At 39.3% G+C, this 19,869-nt stretch overlaps 1 protein-coding gene across 1 annotated transcript in view; it reads left to right on the plus strand.

Annotated features, from left to right (window-relative positions):
• The window catches only part of GOLPH3 (golgi phosphoprotein 3), a 45,346-nt gene that overhangs the window by 16,671 nt on the left and 8,806 nt on the right, over positions 1-19,869 (plus strand). Inside the window, exons 2-3 of the mRNA XM_018065702.1 lie at positions 13,822-13,953; positions 16,933-17,047. Of these exons, the coding sequence (XP_017921191.1) occupies positions 13,822-13,953; positions 16,933-17,047 (247 nt within the window). The remainder of the gene's footprint in view (positions 1-13,821; positions 13,954-16,932; positions 17,048-19,869) is intronic.

Genomic DNA, 19,869 nt, shown 5'->3' on the forward strand with positions numbered 1-19,869 from the left:
TCTTTCACATTTTGAGGTTTGAGGGGAATGTAGTTTTGAAGCAGCTGCTCTGTGTAAGAGCTGTGACCAGGGAAACATAGAAAGATTTGCCAGGATGGGTTTAATTTAAATCGAGATGGCAAGTTTTCTTTCTTGCAGTTGAGAAGCACAGGCACAGAAAAAGAAAGTGGACAGTTGGATCATTCCATTGGAGTTTTGGTAGGTGAATGCAATGGAAGAAAAATAGTTGCGAATGGAACTATCAGTTTAGAAATTACCAGGAGTGTATTTGAAGTGGTATGCTTGGGGCTTAATTTCCTTATACATAGAACGGTACTTGGTACAGAATAGTGCCCAATAAATGACTGTTGGAATGGCTAGAGATGAGCGTAAGAATGGAGAGGACTGATGTGAAGAATGGAGGAAAGCCCAGAATTGGGATCTGCACAAAACTGAAGATGAATCATACATAGATAGAATTCATTACTTGGATTGGGTTCTTTTTTTTAATTTTAATATTTATTTATTTATTTGGCTGCACTGGGTCTTAATCGTGGCACATGGGATCTTTAGCTGTGGCATGTGGGATCTAGTTCCCTGACCAGGGATTGAACTCAGGTCCCCTGCATTAGGAACACAGAGTCTTAGCCACTGGACCACCAGGGTAGTTCCTGGATTGGGTTCTAACAGAGTGGTTCTTGGGTTGAGACTGGTGTCCCCATTCCTAGGGAATCGATTGGTCTGTAGCCTGGAGGTAGTGGTAGAACTCAGAGTAAAACGCTTGGGTGGGAAAAGTATTTTTAATGACCTTTAAATGAAACTTACCCACTACAGTTACAAACATGAGGAAAGCTGAAGTAGTACTAGTGATATCTGTGAGTTTGTCACCAGTAGAAACCAGAGATATTTTCATATCTTACTTCTTTCATTTAGACACATTGCATTATTGTCTGCTCATGGCTATGTTGAAATTATACTTGCGACTAGGGTTTGTTGTTTGATGTACTAATAAAGAAGCACATATATTATCACAAATTTGTTTATTTTTAATACTTTCAATTTTATCTCCTTTGTAATCCTATGCATTTTATTTTATGCACTTAAAAGGCAGGATAGGGACTTCCCTGGTGGTCCAGTAGTTAAGAATCTGCCGGCCTACGTAGAGGACACAGGTTCAGTCTCTGGACTGGGACTCTGGAAAGATCCCTCACATACAGGGTGACCAAGCCCCTGCATCTCAGGGCCTGCGCTCCACAAAAGAGAACCCACCACAGGGAAAACCCCGTGCGCAACAACGAAGAGTAGCCCCATTTGCCCCAACTAGAAAAAGGCTGTGCGCAGCAGCGAAGACCCAGCACAGCCCCAAGTAAGTACATACATCGTTGTTGTTTTTTTTTAATGCCAGGATAGATACAGTAGTCTCTCAGTGTCCAAGGGACATTGGTTCCAGGACCCTACATCGCAGGGGTTACCAAAATCCTCGGATGATCTAGTCCCTTATTTAAAATGCTATAGTTTTTGCATTTAACCTACACACATCCTCCTGTATCATCTGAGTCATCTCTGTTACTTATAATACTTGGTGCAATGTAAATGCTATATAAATAGTTGTAAATACAATGTAAATAGGGGCAAATTCAAGTTTTGCTTTTTGGAGCTTTATTTTCTATCTGTGGTGTTTTGGATCCTTGGACACAGAGGGCTGACTAAATTTTCTCTTTTGAGGGCTAAGTTTTAGAATAAGGAGTTAGTATTTTAGTGACTTTCAGTGAGGTGTGGGCTTTCTGTTTTTTTAAACTGTGACTTGTGGGTTTTTGTTTTTAATCATTGTGTTTCAATCACTTGTATTTTTTTTGAAGGGAGCATTTAGAAATTTGTATTTGTTTCTCTGCACTGACTCTGTTAGCTGCGGCACACATGGCTCTTTTAGTCTTCAAGCTATTGGTTGAGTTATGTGGGATCTAGTTCCCTGACCAGGGGTCAAATCCTGAGCCCCTGCATTGGGAGTGTGGGGTTCTAGCCATTGGACTGATAAGGAAATCTGAGTCACCTGTATAAATTGGTCCTGAATATTCATTGGAAGGACTGATGTTGAAGCTGAAACTCCAATACTTTGGCCTCCTGATGCTAAGAGCTGACTCATTTGAAAAGACCCTCATGCTGGGGAAAGATTGAGGGCAGGAGGAGAAGGGGACAACAGAGGTTGAGATGGTTAGATGGCATCACCGACTCTATGGACATGAGTTTGAGTGAACTCCAGGAGTTGATGATGGACAGGGAGGCCTGGCGTGCTACAGTCCCTGGGATCGAAAAGAGTCGGAGACTGCTGAGCGACTGAACTGAACTGTATAAATTACTCTTTTTTTTTTTTATGTTTGTTTTATGTTTAAAGTTGTCGCACCTTTGGCTAATGGGAATTCATTTCCTTTGGCTGCAGTGTTCTTTTGGTATCACTTATTAACCTTTGATAACTTCTTGCTTTCTGGTCAACGTCAAAATGCCTGAGAACTCGTCTTCTAAATACATATCCTGTTTCAGACTTGAGATAGTCTTCAAGGAATCCTTGCTTTTTTAAGTGGGGAATGAACCACAGTCTGGGTACTGGGTGTCCTCAGTGTTATTGGGATGGCCTTGCCTCTAAGACTTTTCAGTACACAGACATAGATTGTATTTTCTTTAGGGGATAGAGCTAGCATTTGGGGGGAGGGAAGAATCACTTCACATGGTTTTTTATTCAAACTTAACATGGATTTTTATTTCACTTATTGAATTTTATACCTATATCTTTTTTCTCTTAATTAAAGTTCTTGGTTCCCCCAAATATTATTTTTATTGGATTAGTTACTACATGTATTTAAATAGCTTTAAAATAATAATGTCAGTATTACTACAAATTGACTGTTGAATTCAGCCTCAAATTTGTTTGCAATACTTTACTAGGATGTACAGTTAAAATACTGTATTCTAAAGGCAGTTGAAATAGTTAATATTTCTTTGTGGTTGTATCACTAATTTTTGTGCAGTTAGATTAGCTCATTTGTTTTCCTTCTTTAAAAGTGTTTTTTCTGTTTTGAATATGCATAACTATCACAAGTTAGGAGTCTACTTCCATCATCCTTTCTACTTCATTCCTTCTTCCTCCTGTTGGTCATTTTGAAAACTTAGTTTGGAGTTTGTTTTTCCAGTGTTTTTATAGCAAAATTAAACATACTAGTTCTTGCCCCTCTCCCCCATATACAAAAGATAGCCTACTAGAGTGAAAAAGTTGGCTTAAAGCTCAACTTTCAGAAAACTAAGATCATGGCAACCGGTCCCATCACTTCATGGCAAATAGATGGGGAAACAGTGGAAACTGTGTCAGACTTTATTTTGGGGGGCTTCAGAATCACTGCAGATGGTAATTGCAGCCATGGAATTAAAAGACACTTACTCCTTGGAAGGAAAGTTATGACCAACCTAGATAGCATATTAAAAAGCAGAGACATTACTTTGCCAACAAAGGTCCATCTAGTCAAGGCTATGGTTTTTCCAGTGGTCATGTATGGATGTGAGAGTTGGACTGTGAAGAAAGCTGAGCGCCAAAGAATTGATGCTTTTGAACTGTGGTGTTGGAGAAGACTCTTGTGAGTCCCTTGGACTTTAGGGAGATCCAGCCAGTCCATTCTAAAGGAGATGAATCCTGGGTGTTCATTGGAAGGACTGATGCTAAAGCTGAAACTCCAGTACTTCGGCCACCTGATGCGAAGAGTTGACTCATTGGAAAAGACTGATACTGGGAGGGATTGGGGGCAGGACCGAAAAGGGCTGACAGAAGATGAGATGGCTGGATGGCATCACAGACTTGATGGACGTGAGTCTGAGTGAACTACTTTTGCATTCCAGTCCCCTATAATGAGAAGGACATCTTTTTTGGGTGTTAGTTCTAAAAGGTGTTATAGGTCTTCATAGAACCGTTCAGCCTCTTCAGTGTTACTGGTTGGGGCATAGACTTGGATTACTGTGATATTGAGTGGTTTGCTTTGGAAACGAACAGAGATTTTTCTGTCGTTTTTGAGATTGCATCCAAGTACTGCATTTCGGACTCTTTTGTTGACCATGATGGCTACTCCATTTCTTCATTTTTTCCTTAGTCTTCTTTAAAGTAATACTCATTTAGTTCCAGCAAAATACAGAAACTTTGCTCCAGTATATCTTCATTTACCCCTTTCCTTTGTTCATTATTGTCAGAAATGTTACAAGTTCACATAACTCAGTACTGTTTTATACTTAGTATTTTATGCAATCTTTTGCTTTTAAGTGAGTTTTTAAAGGCAAAAATAGAAAATATATAGTCTTTCATGTTCATTTACCTTTGTATCTGTCTTTTCTTTATATGGATTTGTAATACTGCCTGATATTAATTTACTTAAAATCAGCAGGAGTTCTTTTAGTATTGCTTATAAGGCATATCTGCTACCAACAAATCCAGCCTTTGTTTACCTGTAAATGTCTCTTTCATCTTCAGCTTTGAAGGGTGTTTTGCTGGGTATAGATTCTTGGTTGATAGTGTGTTTCTTTCAGCACTTTGAATATGTTATCCTAATGCCTTTTGGTTTCCAGTATTTCTAGTGAGAGGTTATCTGGTAATTGTTCCCTTAAATGGGATAAGTTGTTTTTTCTTGTTGCTTTCCCAGTATGTAATATCTACTCTTTGTTTAATGTCAGCAGTTTGACTGTGATGTATCTGGGTATGATGCTCTGGATCGTCGGTGAATATTTTTCACCATATTTGGGGACGTTTTTCAGTTTTTTCTACTTTCTCCTGTTTTTGAGACTCTTGTCACTACTGGGAGGCTTGCTTGAACACTACTCTCTGAAGTGAAAGTGAAGTGCAAGTCAGTCAGTCATGTCTGACTCTTTGCGACCCCATGGACTATACAGTCCGTGGAATTCTCCAGGCCAGAATACTGGAGTGGGTAGCCTTTCCCTTCTTAAAGAGATCCTCCCAACCCAGGTCTCCTGCATTACAGGCAAATTCTTTACCAGCTGAGCCACAAGGGAAGCCCACTGAGGCTTTTCCTGTTTTCTACATTACTTTCCGTCTTGTTCTTTAAATTCAAATTCAAGTTCATTGACTCTTTCTCATCTCGTCTTTACTGTTGAGCTCCTCCAGTAAACTTTTCACTATAGGCACAGTGTGTGTGTGTGTGTGTGTGACATATACACACTGCTACATTTACTTGTTTTTGGCTATGCTGGGTCTTCATTGCTGCCTGCCGGCTTTGTCTAGTTGCAGAGAGTGAGGGCTCCTCTCTAGTTGTGGTGTGTAGGTTTCTCACTGCGCATGTGGTGGCTTCCCTTGCTGTGGAGCATGGGCTCTAGGCACACAGCTTCTTTAACTGCAGCACTTGGGCTTAGTTGCGAGTCGCTGGTCCTAGGGTGCGTGGGCTTCAGTAGTTGTGGCACAGGAGCTCATTAGCTGTGGCTCGCAGGCTGTGGAATCTTCCTGGACCAAGGATCAAACCTGTGTCCCCTGCACTGGCAGGTGGATTCTTACCCGCCATGCCACCAGAGAAGTCCCAGTCATACTTTTTTCTTTGGACAGGAAAAAAAAGACCATTATTCCCCTGTTTTCAAACAGATGGTTGCTAGTATAACGTTTATGAGTTTTGGTAGATACATCATAGTTTCCCAATTACTTTCAGATAGTAACACAACTTGTATCATGCATTAACCAGGAAAACAAGACGTTTTAACCTTTTCCCAAGTACATCAATGAATCCATCCATACTTCTTTCTTTCCAGCAATTCCTACACATGTTGATCAGTTTTTCTTCCTCTTTTTACCTCTCCAGTTATTTTTGGATCTGCCTTCCATATAGGAATTTATTTAGTAATAGAGAAGGACGACAGTGATCTCTAATTCTTGGACTTCGGTTAGATCATTTCCTTAGGAGATACTTCATTTTAGAACTTGCTGAACATATTTTACTTCAAGAATACAAAAGAAACCTAAAATAAACTTTTTTCAGTGAAGTATATAAAATAGGCATTAGCTCTTTTTTTTTAATTTAAAGAATTCCTGGAAATAAAAGGTTGAAAAAGAAAACAGTGGAAAAAATAAGAGTAATTATATTTTATGGTTCATTCAGTGATACTTTTTAACTAAAGAATTTCATTCTCTAAACTGAGGTCAGTATTTGATGAATCATTATTTTTATTAATGAGTCATTGTCATTTTCCCACTAATTCTTTAAATATGGTTTCCTTTAGTTCTTTACTCATTATTTGATAGAGTGTCCCTCAGTTTGGATTTGATGTATAAGTAAATTATTAATGTGTCTCTGTGTGTGTGTGTATTTTCTATCATTTAAGGTTAATGATGTTAGGATTTCATTTGCTTCTAGTTGGAATGTGGCACTTAATAATCACAAGCCCTAATTTGCCGTCTGACAGATAGGTTCGTTTTGTTGATGGGACTGCTATTTGTTTTCAGTAAGCCACTACCCTTGCCACAATCACACTTACTGGTGTTCAACTAAAGATTGACAACTAAAGGTTACATTTATGTAAATTTGAGTTCCTTGGCCATGCATAATATTTTTTTAGCCTGTTATGAATCTTTTAGTTATAGTTTCTATATACAAACTTTTTCGGATACCACCAATTTAATATTTCATTAAATTCCTTTTGGCATTACTAAAAGTTAGCTGCTTGCAAGAACAGAAATCTCTGCAAGTAACCTAAGCAAAGGAGATACAGGTCAGTCTCATGGAAATAAGGTTTAGAGGTACAACCCAAAGATACAGGCACACTTCTGTTGTTAGGATGCTTTTCTCTGTGTGTCTATGTGTATGTCTGGGTCTGCGTTACATTGCATGTTCTCTCATTTCTGCATCTCTCTCTTCTGTTCCTTTCTGTTTATCATCATTCTCTGATTGCATTCGTGAAGAAGGGCCAGTGACTTCTGAATCCACATAACCGGTTACATCTCTGTTGTCCATGCTCACCTAAATGGTGCAGCCTCTGTGTGCCAAGTTCAGATTCCCGGGAGGAGAACTTTAATGTACCCGTCTGGTCCAGTTAGATTTGGCAGAATAGTTATCCCTTTCTTTAAAATCTGTAGAGGGCACGTTTTCTAACAGGTGGCTGTGAGCCAAGAGTGGTCTCAATAGTACAACTTTTGGAGTGAGTTTGGTGCGTGCGTGCTCAGTCGCTTCAGTCATGTCTGACTTTGTGACGCTGTGGCCTGTAGCCCACCAGCCTCCTACGTCCATGCGTTTCTTCAGGCAAGAATACTGGAGTGGGTTGCCATGCCCGCCAAGGGATCCTTCCGATGCAGGGATTGAACCGTTGTCTCTTGTCTCCTGTATTGGCAGGCAGGTCTTTACTGCTAGTGCCACCTATAGTAAATCCCAAATGTTTTTGGAAACCTGATATTGTCTTTTGGTGAGGAAAGTCTGTGTAGAAAGCCATTTCTGAAACAGTGATCACAACAGAATTAAACATTATATACAGATATGTTTTTAGTCATTTCATTTGGAAATACTTTGTGCATAAACATAGAAACATGCTCGTAAAATATGAAAACTGTTGTGTGTACCTTGTCCATATATTAACAATGGCCAGTCTTAAACAATAAAAGGCTTCTGGTTAAATATTCTGGAACTCAAAAGTTGAATGATGAGAATTCAGTGTTAGCATATTTAGGGACCCAGTGAACATTTCCTTTTGAAATCCTCCCAAGTGGAGCCACTTGAGAAGAAAAAGGGAATCAGGCAAATAAAGATCCAAGTAAATTTTATCTCATCGCTGAGAAAAAGTTGTGTTGGAGGTTGTTACTTAGCTCTGCAGTAATGTCAGATTACTGCATGTGTTCTCTGTATATATTCTCTGTCCCCTACATTTAGATCTTGGAACTGCCCACTGAAGGAAGGATTGTGTCTGCAGAGCTTGTCCCTGGTGTCATTGCCTCATTCGTTCCTGCGCCTTCATTCTTTCTGTTCTGCTCCTTGCTTCTGAGTGGCATACCATATGATAAAGGTCATATATCCCACTTAAAGTTACAAGGTTCTCGTGAGGTCTGCCTAAAGATTGGCCATTTGTCTGAGTCCTGGATACTGAGTGATACCAAAAACGTAAGATTGACGGGAGCACTCTGTAGTCAATTTAGCTGGCATTCTGTTGGGAACATCTCCACCTACCTGGTTATCATTAGTTGTTATTATTAAATTTTGGTAAAAGGCAAGTAGAGTGCTTTGAATTAGCTTCCAGGGTCTTCTGATTGTCTACGTCTTGTATTCTAGTCTTGATTTTGTTGGAAGACTTAGGCTTCCCTGGCTGCCTTCAATGCAGGAGACCCAGGTTCGATCCTTGAGTTGGAAAGATCCCCTGGAGGAGAAAATGGCAACTCACTCCAGTATTCTTGCCTGGAGAATTCCATGGACAGAGGAGCCTGGCAGGCTACAGTCCATGGGGTTGCAAAGAGTTGGATATGACTGAGCGACTAACACACTTGTGAGCTGCACATGGTATGACTTTCAGATGTGCCTGATTTGATTTTCTGGCATTTCAGCTCCCCAGGACAGCCATAGGGTCGTCCTGGGACCATCTGTTCTTGAGTGTCTCCCCTTGTTTTGGACCTATGCCTCATGAAATCCTGTTTCTCTGGATTCTTGTGGGGGTAGTGTATGATCCACTGCTACTTGGCATATCCCTGCCTCTTCCATTCTTATATTTTAGAAATAGCTGATTCTGATCCTAATCTTAAACTTATAGGGCCCCAAATAGTTGTGGGTTTTTTTGTGGTTCTCTAACCTCCGCTAGGACCCAGAAGTTGAGTCTTCTGCAGTGAGTAGGGGACATCCGCAAGATCCTGTGGCTGCTGGTATTCCTAATGGAGTGCTGCTGCTTTGTCACTAAGCTGATTGCCTGGCCAGTGGTTCTCCCTTCATGTGGCCCTGAACTTTGAGTGCTAGTACCCTATTTTTGGATTAAGCTAGGGTAGTCAAACCTATGGTTTTTTCAGTAGTCATGTATGGATGTGAGAGTTGGACTATAAAGAAAGCTGAGTGCTGAAAAATTGATGCTTTTGAATTGTGTTGGAGAAGACTCTTGAGAGTCCTTTGGACTGCAAGGAGATCCAGCCAGTCCATCCTAAAGGAAATCAGTCCTGAATATTCATTGGAAGGACTGATGCTGAAGCTGAAACTAATCTTTTGGCCACCTGATTTGAAGAACTGACTCATTTGAAAAGATCCTATGCTGGGAAAGATTGAAGGCAGGAGGAGAAGGGGACGACAGAGGATGACATGGTTGGATGGCATCACTGACTCAGTGGACATGGGTTTGGGTGGACTCTGGCAGTTGATGATGGACAGGGAGGCCTGGAGTGCTGCGGTTCATGGGGTTGCAAAGAGTTGGACATGACTGAGCAACTGAACTGAACTGCCCTTTTGACAGATATGGTATAAGATTTTTACTAGGGCAAAAACACATTCATGCCCTGAATATATAACCATCCTGTTTAAACCACAGGTCCTTGTAATTGTTTCAGGAGTAGTGTTTTCTCTGAGGACAAATCCCCGGGGTGGTGTGGTGTTACCTGCTCTGATGAAGTCTTTTGCACTGAGAAATCAGGTAGATTGGTGGTCTGCCTAGATTTGGATGTTCAGTCAGCCAGTCTTGTACCAAGTTTTAAGGCTCCCAGTAACTGACAAGTTAGACGCTGGTTCTTCATCCCACTGCTGTGCACCTGTGAGGCCTGTGCCCCGTGTCTGTCCTCTCTTCCATGGGTTTAGGTTAACTCAGTAGCTGTAATACTGTATTTCTTTCAAGATACCATCTATTTTTAAATGCATCCCAATACCAGAGATACAACTTCTCCCCCTTCAGTTTTATTGAGGAATAATTGACATACATCACTGTATAAATTTAAGGTGTACAGCATCGTGGTTTAATTTACATGTGCAGGCATACCTTATTTTATTGTGCTTTGCTTTACTGTGCTTCACAGATACCATATGTTTTACAAATTAAAGGTGTTTTAAAATTAGCAATAAGGAATTTTAAAACTAAGGTATATACATTTTCTTTTTTTTTTGGTTATAACTATAGTGTAGTGTATATATTAACTTTTATGTGCACTGGGAAACCATAGCATTTGTGTGACTCACTTCTTGTGATAACTGGCTTTGTTCCTGTGGTCTGGAAACAATTCTGTGATATCTCTGATAGTTACCAAACCGAGGTAGGCCTGTATGGTGAAATGATTACCACAGTAAGTTTAGTTAGCTTCCATCATCTCATATAGAGATACTAAACTTATGTTTGGAGATCAGTAAAATGTAGTTTTATGGTTAGCACTAGAGATTAAAAGATGGAAGTGCTCTTTAGCACTTGGCAGGGTCTCAGCTGGTGCCCCAGCTTCAGTAGTTTTGCTTGTATGTGTAAAGGTGACATGGATTAACTCCAGAATCTTGCTGGCTTAGGTCATGACCAAATTCACTTGGCTCTTTCCAGTGTACTGCTTTCCTTCTAATATACTTAATTCTCAAGGATGGCATTGCCACCATCTTATCCAGTAATATCATAAAATATTTTTGTTCAGCTCTGGGCTTCCCTCATGGCTCAGCAGTAAAGAATCTGCCTGCTAACGCAGGAGACGCGGGTTCGATCCCTGGGTCAAGAAGATCCCCTGAAGGAGGGAATGGCTGCCCACTTCGGTATTCTTGCCTGGAGAATCCCATGAACAGAGACTGGCGGGGCTAGAGTCCGTGGGGTTGCAAAAGAGTTAGACGTGACTTGGCGACTAAACGACGACTCCCCTCTTCTCTCCTGCTTCCAGCAACTTGCTTGATTCCTGATCGTACTTTTATGATGTGGATTTTGCCAGGCGTCGTCAGCCTGCTTGGTATGGTTTGGTGGCTTCACTGATCTTTGGAATATTGTGAGTCCTGGAAGCTTCACTGCAGAACTGTCCATGTCCATTTGTCTGTTTTCCCATGTGAAGTCAATTCTGTTTAAGTATGTGTCTTTAATGTTAATGCCCCAAAGCCATTCACTACATGTAAATCTTTAAAGTCCTGTTAAATACTCCATTTTGCTAACTTCTCTGGGTATACCTTTATTCTCAGGGCAGTTGAGGTTGAGGTGTAGTTTGTTGTCTGCTAGAGAAGGCACTGGCAACCCACTCCAGTACTCTTGCCTGGAAAATCCCATGGACAGAAGAGCCTGGTAGGCTGCAGTCCATGGGGTCGCTAAGAGTCGGGCAGAGCAACTTCACTTTCACTTTTCACTTTCATGCATTGGAGAAAGAAATGGCAACCCACTCCAGTGGAGAATCCTAGGGAAGGCGAAACCTGGTGGGCTGCCATCTATGAGGTCTCACAGAGTCGGGCATGACTGAAGCGACTTAGCAGCAGCAGCAGCAGGAAATGTAAGATTCTCCCCTCTCCCTTTTTTCTGAGGTGAAATTGATCATTCTTTTAATTTTTATTGTTTATTGTTTTTAGCTGCATTGGGTCTTCATTGGCTTCCTGCAGGCTTAGTTGCCCTGGAGGCATGGGATCTTAGTTCCCGACTAGGCATTGAATGCACACCCTCTGCATTGGAAGGCAGACTCTTAAACACTGGACTGCCAGGGAAGTCCCCAAGTTTCTAATAAGTACTGTTCATCAGAAATTTCCAGGCTGCAGAGACAGGGCGTTGTCCTGTATTTCACCCGTCACTGTCTCATGAGGTGTACTCTATTGTTTATAGTTTGTAGAGGCTCACCTGGGAACTCCCATCTATATGTCCAGGCCAGTTGAAGCCAGATAGCTGTAACTTTGATTTCATGTGAGTCCATTTCTGGGCTTCCTAGAGCTTTAATTGTATTGGATGGATACACAAGCCATGGATTTTACCTGACATCTGTAAGTTACTGGTCTTATTAACTACTTAGCTAATCTCTGCTGCTGCTGCTGCTAAGTCGCTTCAGTCGTGTCCGACTCTGCGACCCCATAGACGGAAGCCCACCAGGCTCCCCCATCCCTGGGATTCTCCGGGCAAGAAGACTGGAGTGGGTTGCCATTTCCTTCTCTAATGCATGAAAGTGAGAAGTGAAAGCTAATCTCTAGTGATCTTAATTTAACCAGATCCCTAAAACTAAGTTTAAAAGAATCCCGTCAAATCTAAACAGTATCTGCTTTCCCTACCTCACATTTAAATCTGCTTCTTTATTTTTTAATATAAATTTTAAAAATATTATTTTGTTTATAAAGTACTTGGTAGTTTTGGGTCTTCATTGCTGCATGGGCTTTCTCTAGTTGTGATGAGCTGGGGCTACTCATCTTTGTGGTGTGCGGGCCTCTCACTGTGGCTTCTCTTGTGGCCCACAGGCTCTTGGCATGTGGGCTTTAGTTGCCTGTGGCATGTGAAATCTTCCTGGACCAGGGATCAAACCTGTGTCCCCTGCATTGGAAGGCAGATTCTTACCCACCATACCACCAGGGAAGTCCGGCTTCTTTATTTTTAAACAAATTGAAAAAAAAACACACACACACTTATTTGGCTGCATTGGGTCTTAGTTTTGGCATGTGTGCTTTAGTTCCCTTACCAAGGATTGAATCTGGGCTTCTGCCTTGGGAGTGTGGCGTGTTATCCACTGGACCACCAGGAAAGTCCCATAAACCTGCTTCTTAATGTTGATCTCCTGGTGGCTCCCTTAGTCTAAACTCTAATTTTCTCAAAGCCTTCATTCTCAGAAGGGTAGCTTCATCATTTAAGTTCCTGTGTCAAAAGTGAAGTCCCGTGGACCATGGTAGTCAGTCATCGTCTTAAATACAAGCTGCCCACTGTGGCCTGGCAGAGCACCAAGACTGACCCCAAGAGAGCACCAGAACCCTGAGTCTAGGCCCTCCTTTCTTCAAAGGATTCTTTGACCTGTTTTCCTGCCCACCAGAATCGTATGTTACCTTATTCTGAGTCTTAAACAGGACTAGTGACAGCTGCTGATTTCTCTTCAGAGTTGAGTACTCACTGAAGCCTGCCAGGCTCCTCTCTGTCCTTGGAATTCTCCAGGGAAGAATACTGGAGTGGGTTACCATTTCCTCCTCCAGGGAATCTTCCCAACACGGATCGAACCCACATCTCTTGGGTCTCCTGCATTGGCAGGCGATTCTTTATCACTAGTGCCACATGGGAAGTCGAGTACTTTAGTAGTTGGCAACTCTTCATGGCTTTGTAATTTGGACAGACCCAGTTGTTAGCTCTCAGAGTGCCTATTTTCACTTGAGTGTTCCCAAATCCCTAGATATCTATCAGTCTCATTTTGTCCAGCCTTTTTATCCACCTCGGTTATTGCCCTTAAATTTCTCCTGGCGTTGTGTGTTGGGAGGTGCTGGAATCTGATTGCTTTGCAGTTTGTTATCAGAGTACTAGGCATGGCCCCATGCCTAAGTTTTCTGATATAGTCATCTAAATTTAACCTTGTGTTTTTATCCTAAACAGCATTGAACGATGTTCTAATTCTTCATGAGGCCGCATTGGATTAGATTATTTTTCCTGAGCTGCTTCATTTGCCCATGTTATAAACCACTGTGATCTCAGGTTAACTGAATGGGTGAACCCTGAAGTCTGAAAGGGCCTAATTAGCACATAACTTGGTGACTTCCAAAGTTACTTGTAAGAAAGGGGTGAAAAGACAGTAAGTTCTTGAAAATCCTAGTTTAATAATGTATAGCACTTGTAGTTTTTCAGTATTTTGATTTTAATTAGAGAAAGATATGAAAGGTAAAAGGCATGAGAAATAGCTTTGGCTAAAAAATACTTATTTTCTTGAAATAAGTAAATTAACTCCTTTGTTTTCTCTTTTTTAAATAGGGTTACACATCGTTTTGGAATGACTGTATATCATCTGGATTACGTGGCTGTATGTTGATTGAATTAGCGTTGAGAGGAAGGTTACAGCTAGAGGCTTGTGGAATGAGACGTAAAAGTCTATTAACAAGAAAGGTAAGAGGGGACCTATATAACATAGCCTTTTTGAAGAGTTTGTGCTGCCTAAAGATGAAGAATGTTTCTACTAACAGTTTTCTATTTTATTGAAGTATAGTTGATTTACACTATGCCGATTCTTGCTATATAATGAAGTAATCAGTTATATGTATACATACATTCTTTTTTTTTAAGTTTCAAGTTAAGTTTTATTGAGGACCTTACTGTAGCTCAGGAGACAGCCTCTTGGATAGGTCTGAGGAACTGGTCCTGTACGTTCTTTTTTATATTCTTTTCCGTTGTGGCTTATCACAGGATATTGAATAAGTTTGCTGTATTATACAGTAGAACCATGTTGTTTTACTAAGAGCTTTCAGAAGTTGAAGTTGATCTTAAAGTTAAATCTTTATTGAATCATGATTCCATATCTTTTTTTTTTTTGCATCTTTGATTTTTTGGTTCTTTGTACATAATGACTAATGTGATTCATTGTTAGGATCATCAGCCGTTGCATCCTGCATATTCAGTAAGACTCCCAAACTATTTGCTATTCCTGAAAACCATGATTTGGAAGACTTGACAGAAGTACTCAAAAGTGATACTGTGCAAATTAACTATCCATAGGCTATTGATCCTTTTGCCAGAAAACAAATACTTTTCAGATCGCCTCCTCTCCATTGTTAAAGTCTGTGTTAATACAGGTGTTGACTAGTTTCTAGAATTTTTAACTTTCATTTCAGTCTGAAATATTTAAGGCCATTTCTCTTCGTCTGTCATTGATTCCTGGGGGATGTAGGGTGTTTCAGAACTGTTTTTTTCATAATGCATTGTGTTATGATGTGAATCCAAAATGCTTTAGGGTGAAAACTGAACATTTTTTGATTGATATACTAGATAGAATAATAATCCTATGGGAAAGAATAAATTTTTGAAAATTATATACACAGTAGACATGGTATAGCAGAAAATATTCCTCATGGAATATTAAATTTAGTCATTTAAAGTAGAGTCAAATGAACTGGCATGAGATTAGTTTTGAAATTACTGTTTTAGATATTTGTCATAAAGCAGAATATAATTTTTATTTCCATTTTACTGTGCAACCATAGATTTATGGGGGACAAAAACCTTAGGAATTTTTAATTATCAGTGAAATATATACATTAATTACTAGTAGTAATAGAAAGTACAAGTAATGTTACATTAATATTATGGATCCCTGACCTAAGAAAAAATATCCAACTATACCCGGTTTATTATAATCCTGACACTTGTCTCAAAATGATGGGCATGCGGTGTGTTGAGGCCAGATGGCAGTCGATTTCGGGAGTTAATGGAAAGTAAGAAGTGGTGGCATGACCACAGCATATAGACATACAACTTTTTATCCCAGGGCTTTTTATTTTTTCTTATTCTGACACCCTACTACAAGCATGGCCCAGAATAGCACTTTCCAGTCAAACCCTCTATGATAATGAAAGTGTTCTATATCTGCTTTGTCCAGTATGGTGGCCACCAGCCACATGTCTGTGAACTAGACACTTGGAATGTGGATCATGCAAATAGACATGCTGTAAATAAAAACACAATGGCTGTTTGAAGACTTACTGTGGAGAAATAAGAATGTGAAATATCTCAATTACATGTCAGTATTTTGGCTATGATGGGTTAATTCAAATATATTAAAATTAATTGTACTTATTTTTCTTTTTAAATATAACAACTAAAAAATTTAAAAATAGATTTGTGGCTTGTATTTCTGGTTCTAATGATATTTCCATTGGGTCATGTTGTCTCCGAAATAGATACTGTATTTTCTTTAACCTTTTATAGTTCATTATTGACCAGAGACATATTAATACATTAGTCTTTTGTACATGAACGTTATTGATGAGAAATGTTTCAGTATTCACTTACACAACAAATTGCTTGCCACAGGGATCAGTTTCTTCCGAAATCCCCGTCAATAATGTGCTGATTGATCAAAGAGGAAAGGACACGCTGCCAACAACAAGTATTCAGAAAGACTCCCATTTTAAAAATAATATTGTTAAATTTCGTAATATTTTAATAGCTAACAGTATCAATAATATAAAAGTTAAGCTTTGATATTACGGAATTTCAGCTAGAGATTTGTTTAGCCAAGAGTGTTATGGAAGGCTTTAAAAACTCTAAAGCAGTATAGTGTTTTCTTCTGTCATCCCCTACTTCTGGATTTTTCTACTCTTTTGCACCACACGGCATGTGGGGTCTTAGTTTCCTGACCAGGGGCGGAACCCACGTCCCCTGTATTGGAAGCACAGAGTCTTAACTGCTGGACCACTAGGAAAGTCCCTTGGATTGTTCTGTTCTTCAAGTGGATTCTATATCCATCTTAACTTAATGTTTTGTAGTATTTAAAATTTTTATGTAATCAAACCTATTGGTATTTTCAGGGTTTCTGCTGGTTGTCACAGTTTTGAGAAAACTTGCTCATTCTCTCAATTATATTTCATATTTAAATCTATCTTTTATTGCAGTGTAAGCTCTGAGGAGCCAAGTCTTCCTTTTTACCTCTAATTTGTTAGCCACTTGTTTTAGTAATGTCTGTTGGAAAATTAATTGCTCCAGTAATGTGAAATGTCACCTTTATTATATACCTAATTCTGATATGTAATTGAGTCTGTTTCTGTAATTAATAAATGTTTGAAAAATGAATTTCTGTATCAGATAGCCCAAGGTTTAGCAGTGAAGGGAATTGCAATGAGTATAAACTCTTCTACCATTTTGCTTTACTCATTAAGGCACATTTTTGTTTATGTTATATTTTCATTTATGATTGTGGCTAATCTGGTTAGGTTAAATATAGGATTTCCTTAATATGGAATTAATTGAAAATCTGAACTTTGATAACTGCATGAACACTTGGAGCTTTAAGCATGGTGAAATGTTTACATAATTTTTTTTTAATCTAAAGAGATCAAATAGATCATGTGATTCTTACTGATTACATTGTAGGTGATTTGTAAGTCAGATGCTCCAACAGGGGATGTTCTTCTTGATGAAGCTCTGAAGCACGTTAAGGAGACTCAGCCTCCAGAAACGGTCCAGAACTGGATTGAATTACTTAGCGGTAAGCTTCTGTGTATAAGCTGAAAACTGAATTCTTGGAAAGATTTTTGTAAAAATTTAAATACTTTTGAAAGGAACTTGGACAAAATAGCCACAAATTTGTTTAGTGGTAGACAAATCCCATGGACGGAGGAGCCTGGTAGGCTACAGTCCATAGGGTCGCTAAGAGTCGAACACGACTGAGCAACTTCACTTTCACTTTTCACTTTGATGCATTGGAGAAGGAAATGGCAACCCACTCCAGTGTTCTTGCCTGGAGAATCCTAGGGACAGAGGAGCCTCTTGGGCTGCCATCTATGGGCTTGCACAGAGTTGGACGTGACTGACGCGACCTAGCAGCAGCAGCAGCAGACAAACTTGAAAGTGAATTAGTCACTAAATGAGGAAAACTGTGGTTTTTAAAATTTCATCACCTCTAATGAGATAGCAGGTGTGACTGAGATTATGTATACTTCCTTAGAGCTCCTGTCATTCTTTGTCAAAATTATTTCATGCTACCTTATTCTGGATAGGCTAGGTTAAGCTGTGGAAACAAACAACCCTGAAACCTCAGTGGCTTAAAACAGAAGCTCATTTCTCACTCATGCTGTAAATCAGTCGCAGACAACTTCATTCTCACTTTGGCAGCCAGGCAGATGGAGCTGCCACCATCTGGGGTATTGTCAGTAGTGTAAAGAGAAGAAAAGTATCAGGATCACCTGGGCTCTTAAATTTCTGCTCAGAAAAGATGTGTGGGTCAGGCTGCATTGGTCAGAGCAAGTCACATGGCCTCCCCTAACTTTAAGGAGACAGGACGTACAGCCATATGAAGGAACAGCTACCTGTTGATAGCACTGATGACTACATTTACTTTAAAGTTGCTTGTTCATTTGTCTAACCTACTAGATAGTGAACTCCTTGACTATAGGACCTGAGTTATCTTGCTCTTCCTCTCTACTATTATATAAAACATAGTTTCTGTATATATTTATGCTCATTTCATGTCCAAATATATTACTATTTAGAGTACCTTTCAAAAACATTTGGATGTTATCAGAGATTAGTAATTAACATAATGTTATTTTTCTCACTTATCAATGGAATTTCTACAGTAATAGTTGTATTATGAAGATGTTCTTGTATCAGTAAAAGATTGAGTTTTGCATGTTTTTTGAAACATAAGTATACATATTCCAAACCTAGCTAATAGAGCAATAAATGAGTACTTTACACTTCTGGCAGAGTTCATTCTTCCTTTTTGGTAAAGAACATAAATTTTCACAAGGTTGTCTTGGTAATTTTGAGAGGTTATTTTGGCCCACACTCTGGTAGATCTGTTGATAAATTTTCTTTTTACCTCATTGAGTAAGAGAAACTTTAATGTGACCCTTTTTCCTTCTTTGTGCTTGTGATGTTGGTGTTGTGTTCAATTCCAGTTTTTTTTATTGTAGGAAATCTTAAATTAAAATTACTTTACCCATTTGATGAAAGTTTGTTAGAACTAGGTGCTTACTCAGCATGTACCAGGACTGTGTCACAGTGCTCAGAACACTGTCAGCCCTCTTTGCGTGAGCCTTCCACCTGTTTGGCAAACTGTAGCCATTGACAGAGGCTCAGTGAGGGTATGAATATTAGCTCTACCTGTTAAAAATCAGCACATGTGATTTTTTAGATGGAAATAGAAGTGTTAGTAACTTCTAACTGTCCCCTGACAGATTATTTCTGCGTTCTCTGGAGATCACTGGCCTAAGCAGTCTTTGTGTCCTGCTTATATTGTACTGCCATTGCTGGACCATTGCTACATATAGTGTGCAAATTAGAATTTGTAATTAGATTCTCAACTGACCAAAAAGAGCGTTTAATCTTAAAGTTGTCATTAGCTTTTTTGGGAAGTAAGAGTGCTAAAGTTCTTTTTATGGTATAGTGGGTCTTGCCTTAAATCAGTGTTTTTGATATTCACTTTGGTGCAACTTAACCCTGTGAAGGTGTTTCCAGACGCTCCCTCCATCAACGAGCTCTTTATCTTACACTGTATGTGCTAACATCACATGGGGATGTGGTTTAATAGTATATCTTAGATCACCAGATTTCCTTTGATAGTTCATATGCTTGTTATGTGCACATGCTATGTAGGGAGTATGACTTGCAAAGAGTTGAATCTTACCATTTAAGGTGACTATATACTTCTTAAACTTTATATGTGAATGTAATGTTTTATGCATGTAGCTTATCCAGTACTCAATTTATATGATAATTGAACATGGTTTTCAACTTGAGCTGGTATACATTGTTCTTATCTGATTAAGGAGTGAAAGGAGGGCAGAAGTCTATAACTTTTTCTCAAAAGTAGTAGATATAATTATGATTTTATGAAACAGTGCCCATTTAAGTCAGGAACTGGTGTAAACCAGAAGGCTGATACTTAGAAAGTGCCTTTAAAATTTTTTTTAAACAGCATCCTGTGAAGTTTAGTATGGCTGTTACTGCCAAAATACTATTACCTGTAGTACTTTGGTTGCATATTCCTGATGTAAATAAGAATGATTAGTAATTTTAGCGTAAAAGAAAGAAATCTGCAGTGGCAGAAAGGGAAAAAGCACATTTCTTTTAAATTAAGAAAAATACCTTCTTCCCACCTAGTTAAAGTACTGATAGTGATTGCTAATTTTTTAAAATAAAAAATTGTATCCAACCTAACAACATTTTAGCCATTTTTAAGTGTTCAGTTCTGTGGGTTAGCTTGTTGATGTAAAACTTTTTAGTAGCTTCAAGATAATAAGTGGTATCAAATACCAGTTATTGCAGCAGTACTGATGTAAGTACTATAAAACATAAAATGAAGTG

The sequence above is a fragment of the Capra hircus genome, chromosome 20, assembly GCF_001704415.2.
Source record: "Capra hircus breed San Clemente chromosome 20, ASM170441v1, whole genome shotgun sequence".
NCBI classification, from domain to species: Eukaryota; Metazoa; Chordata; class Mammalia; order Artiodactyla; family Bovidae; genus Capra; species Capra hircus.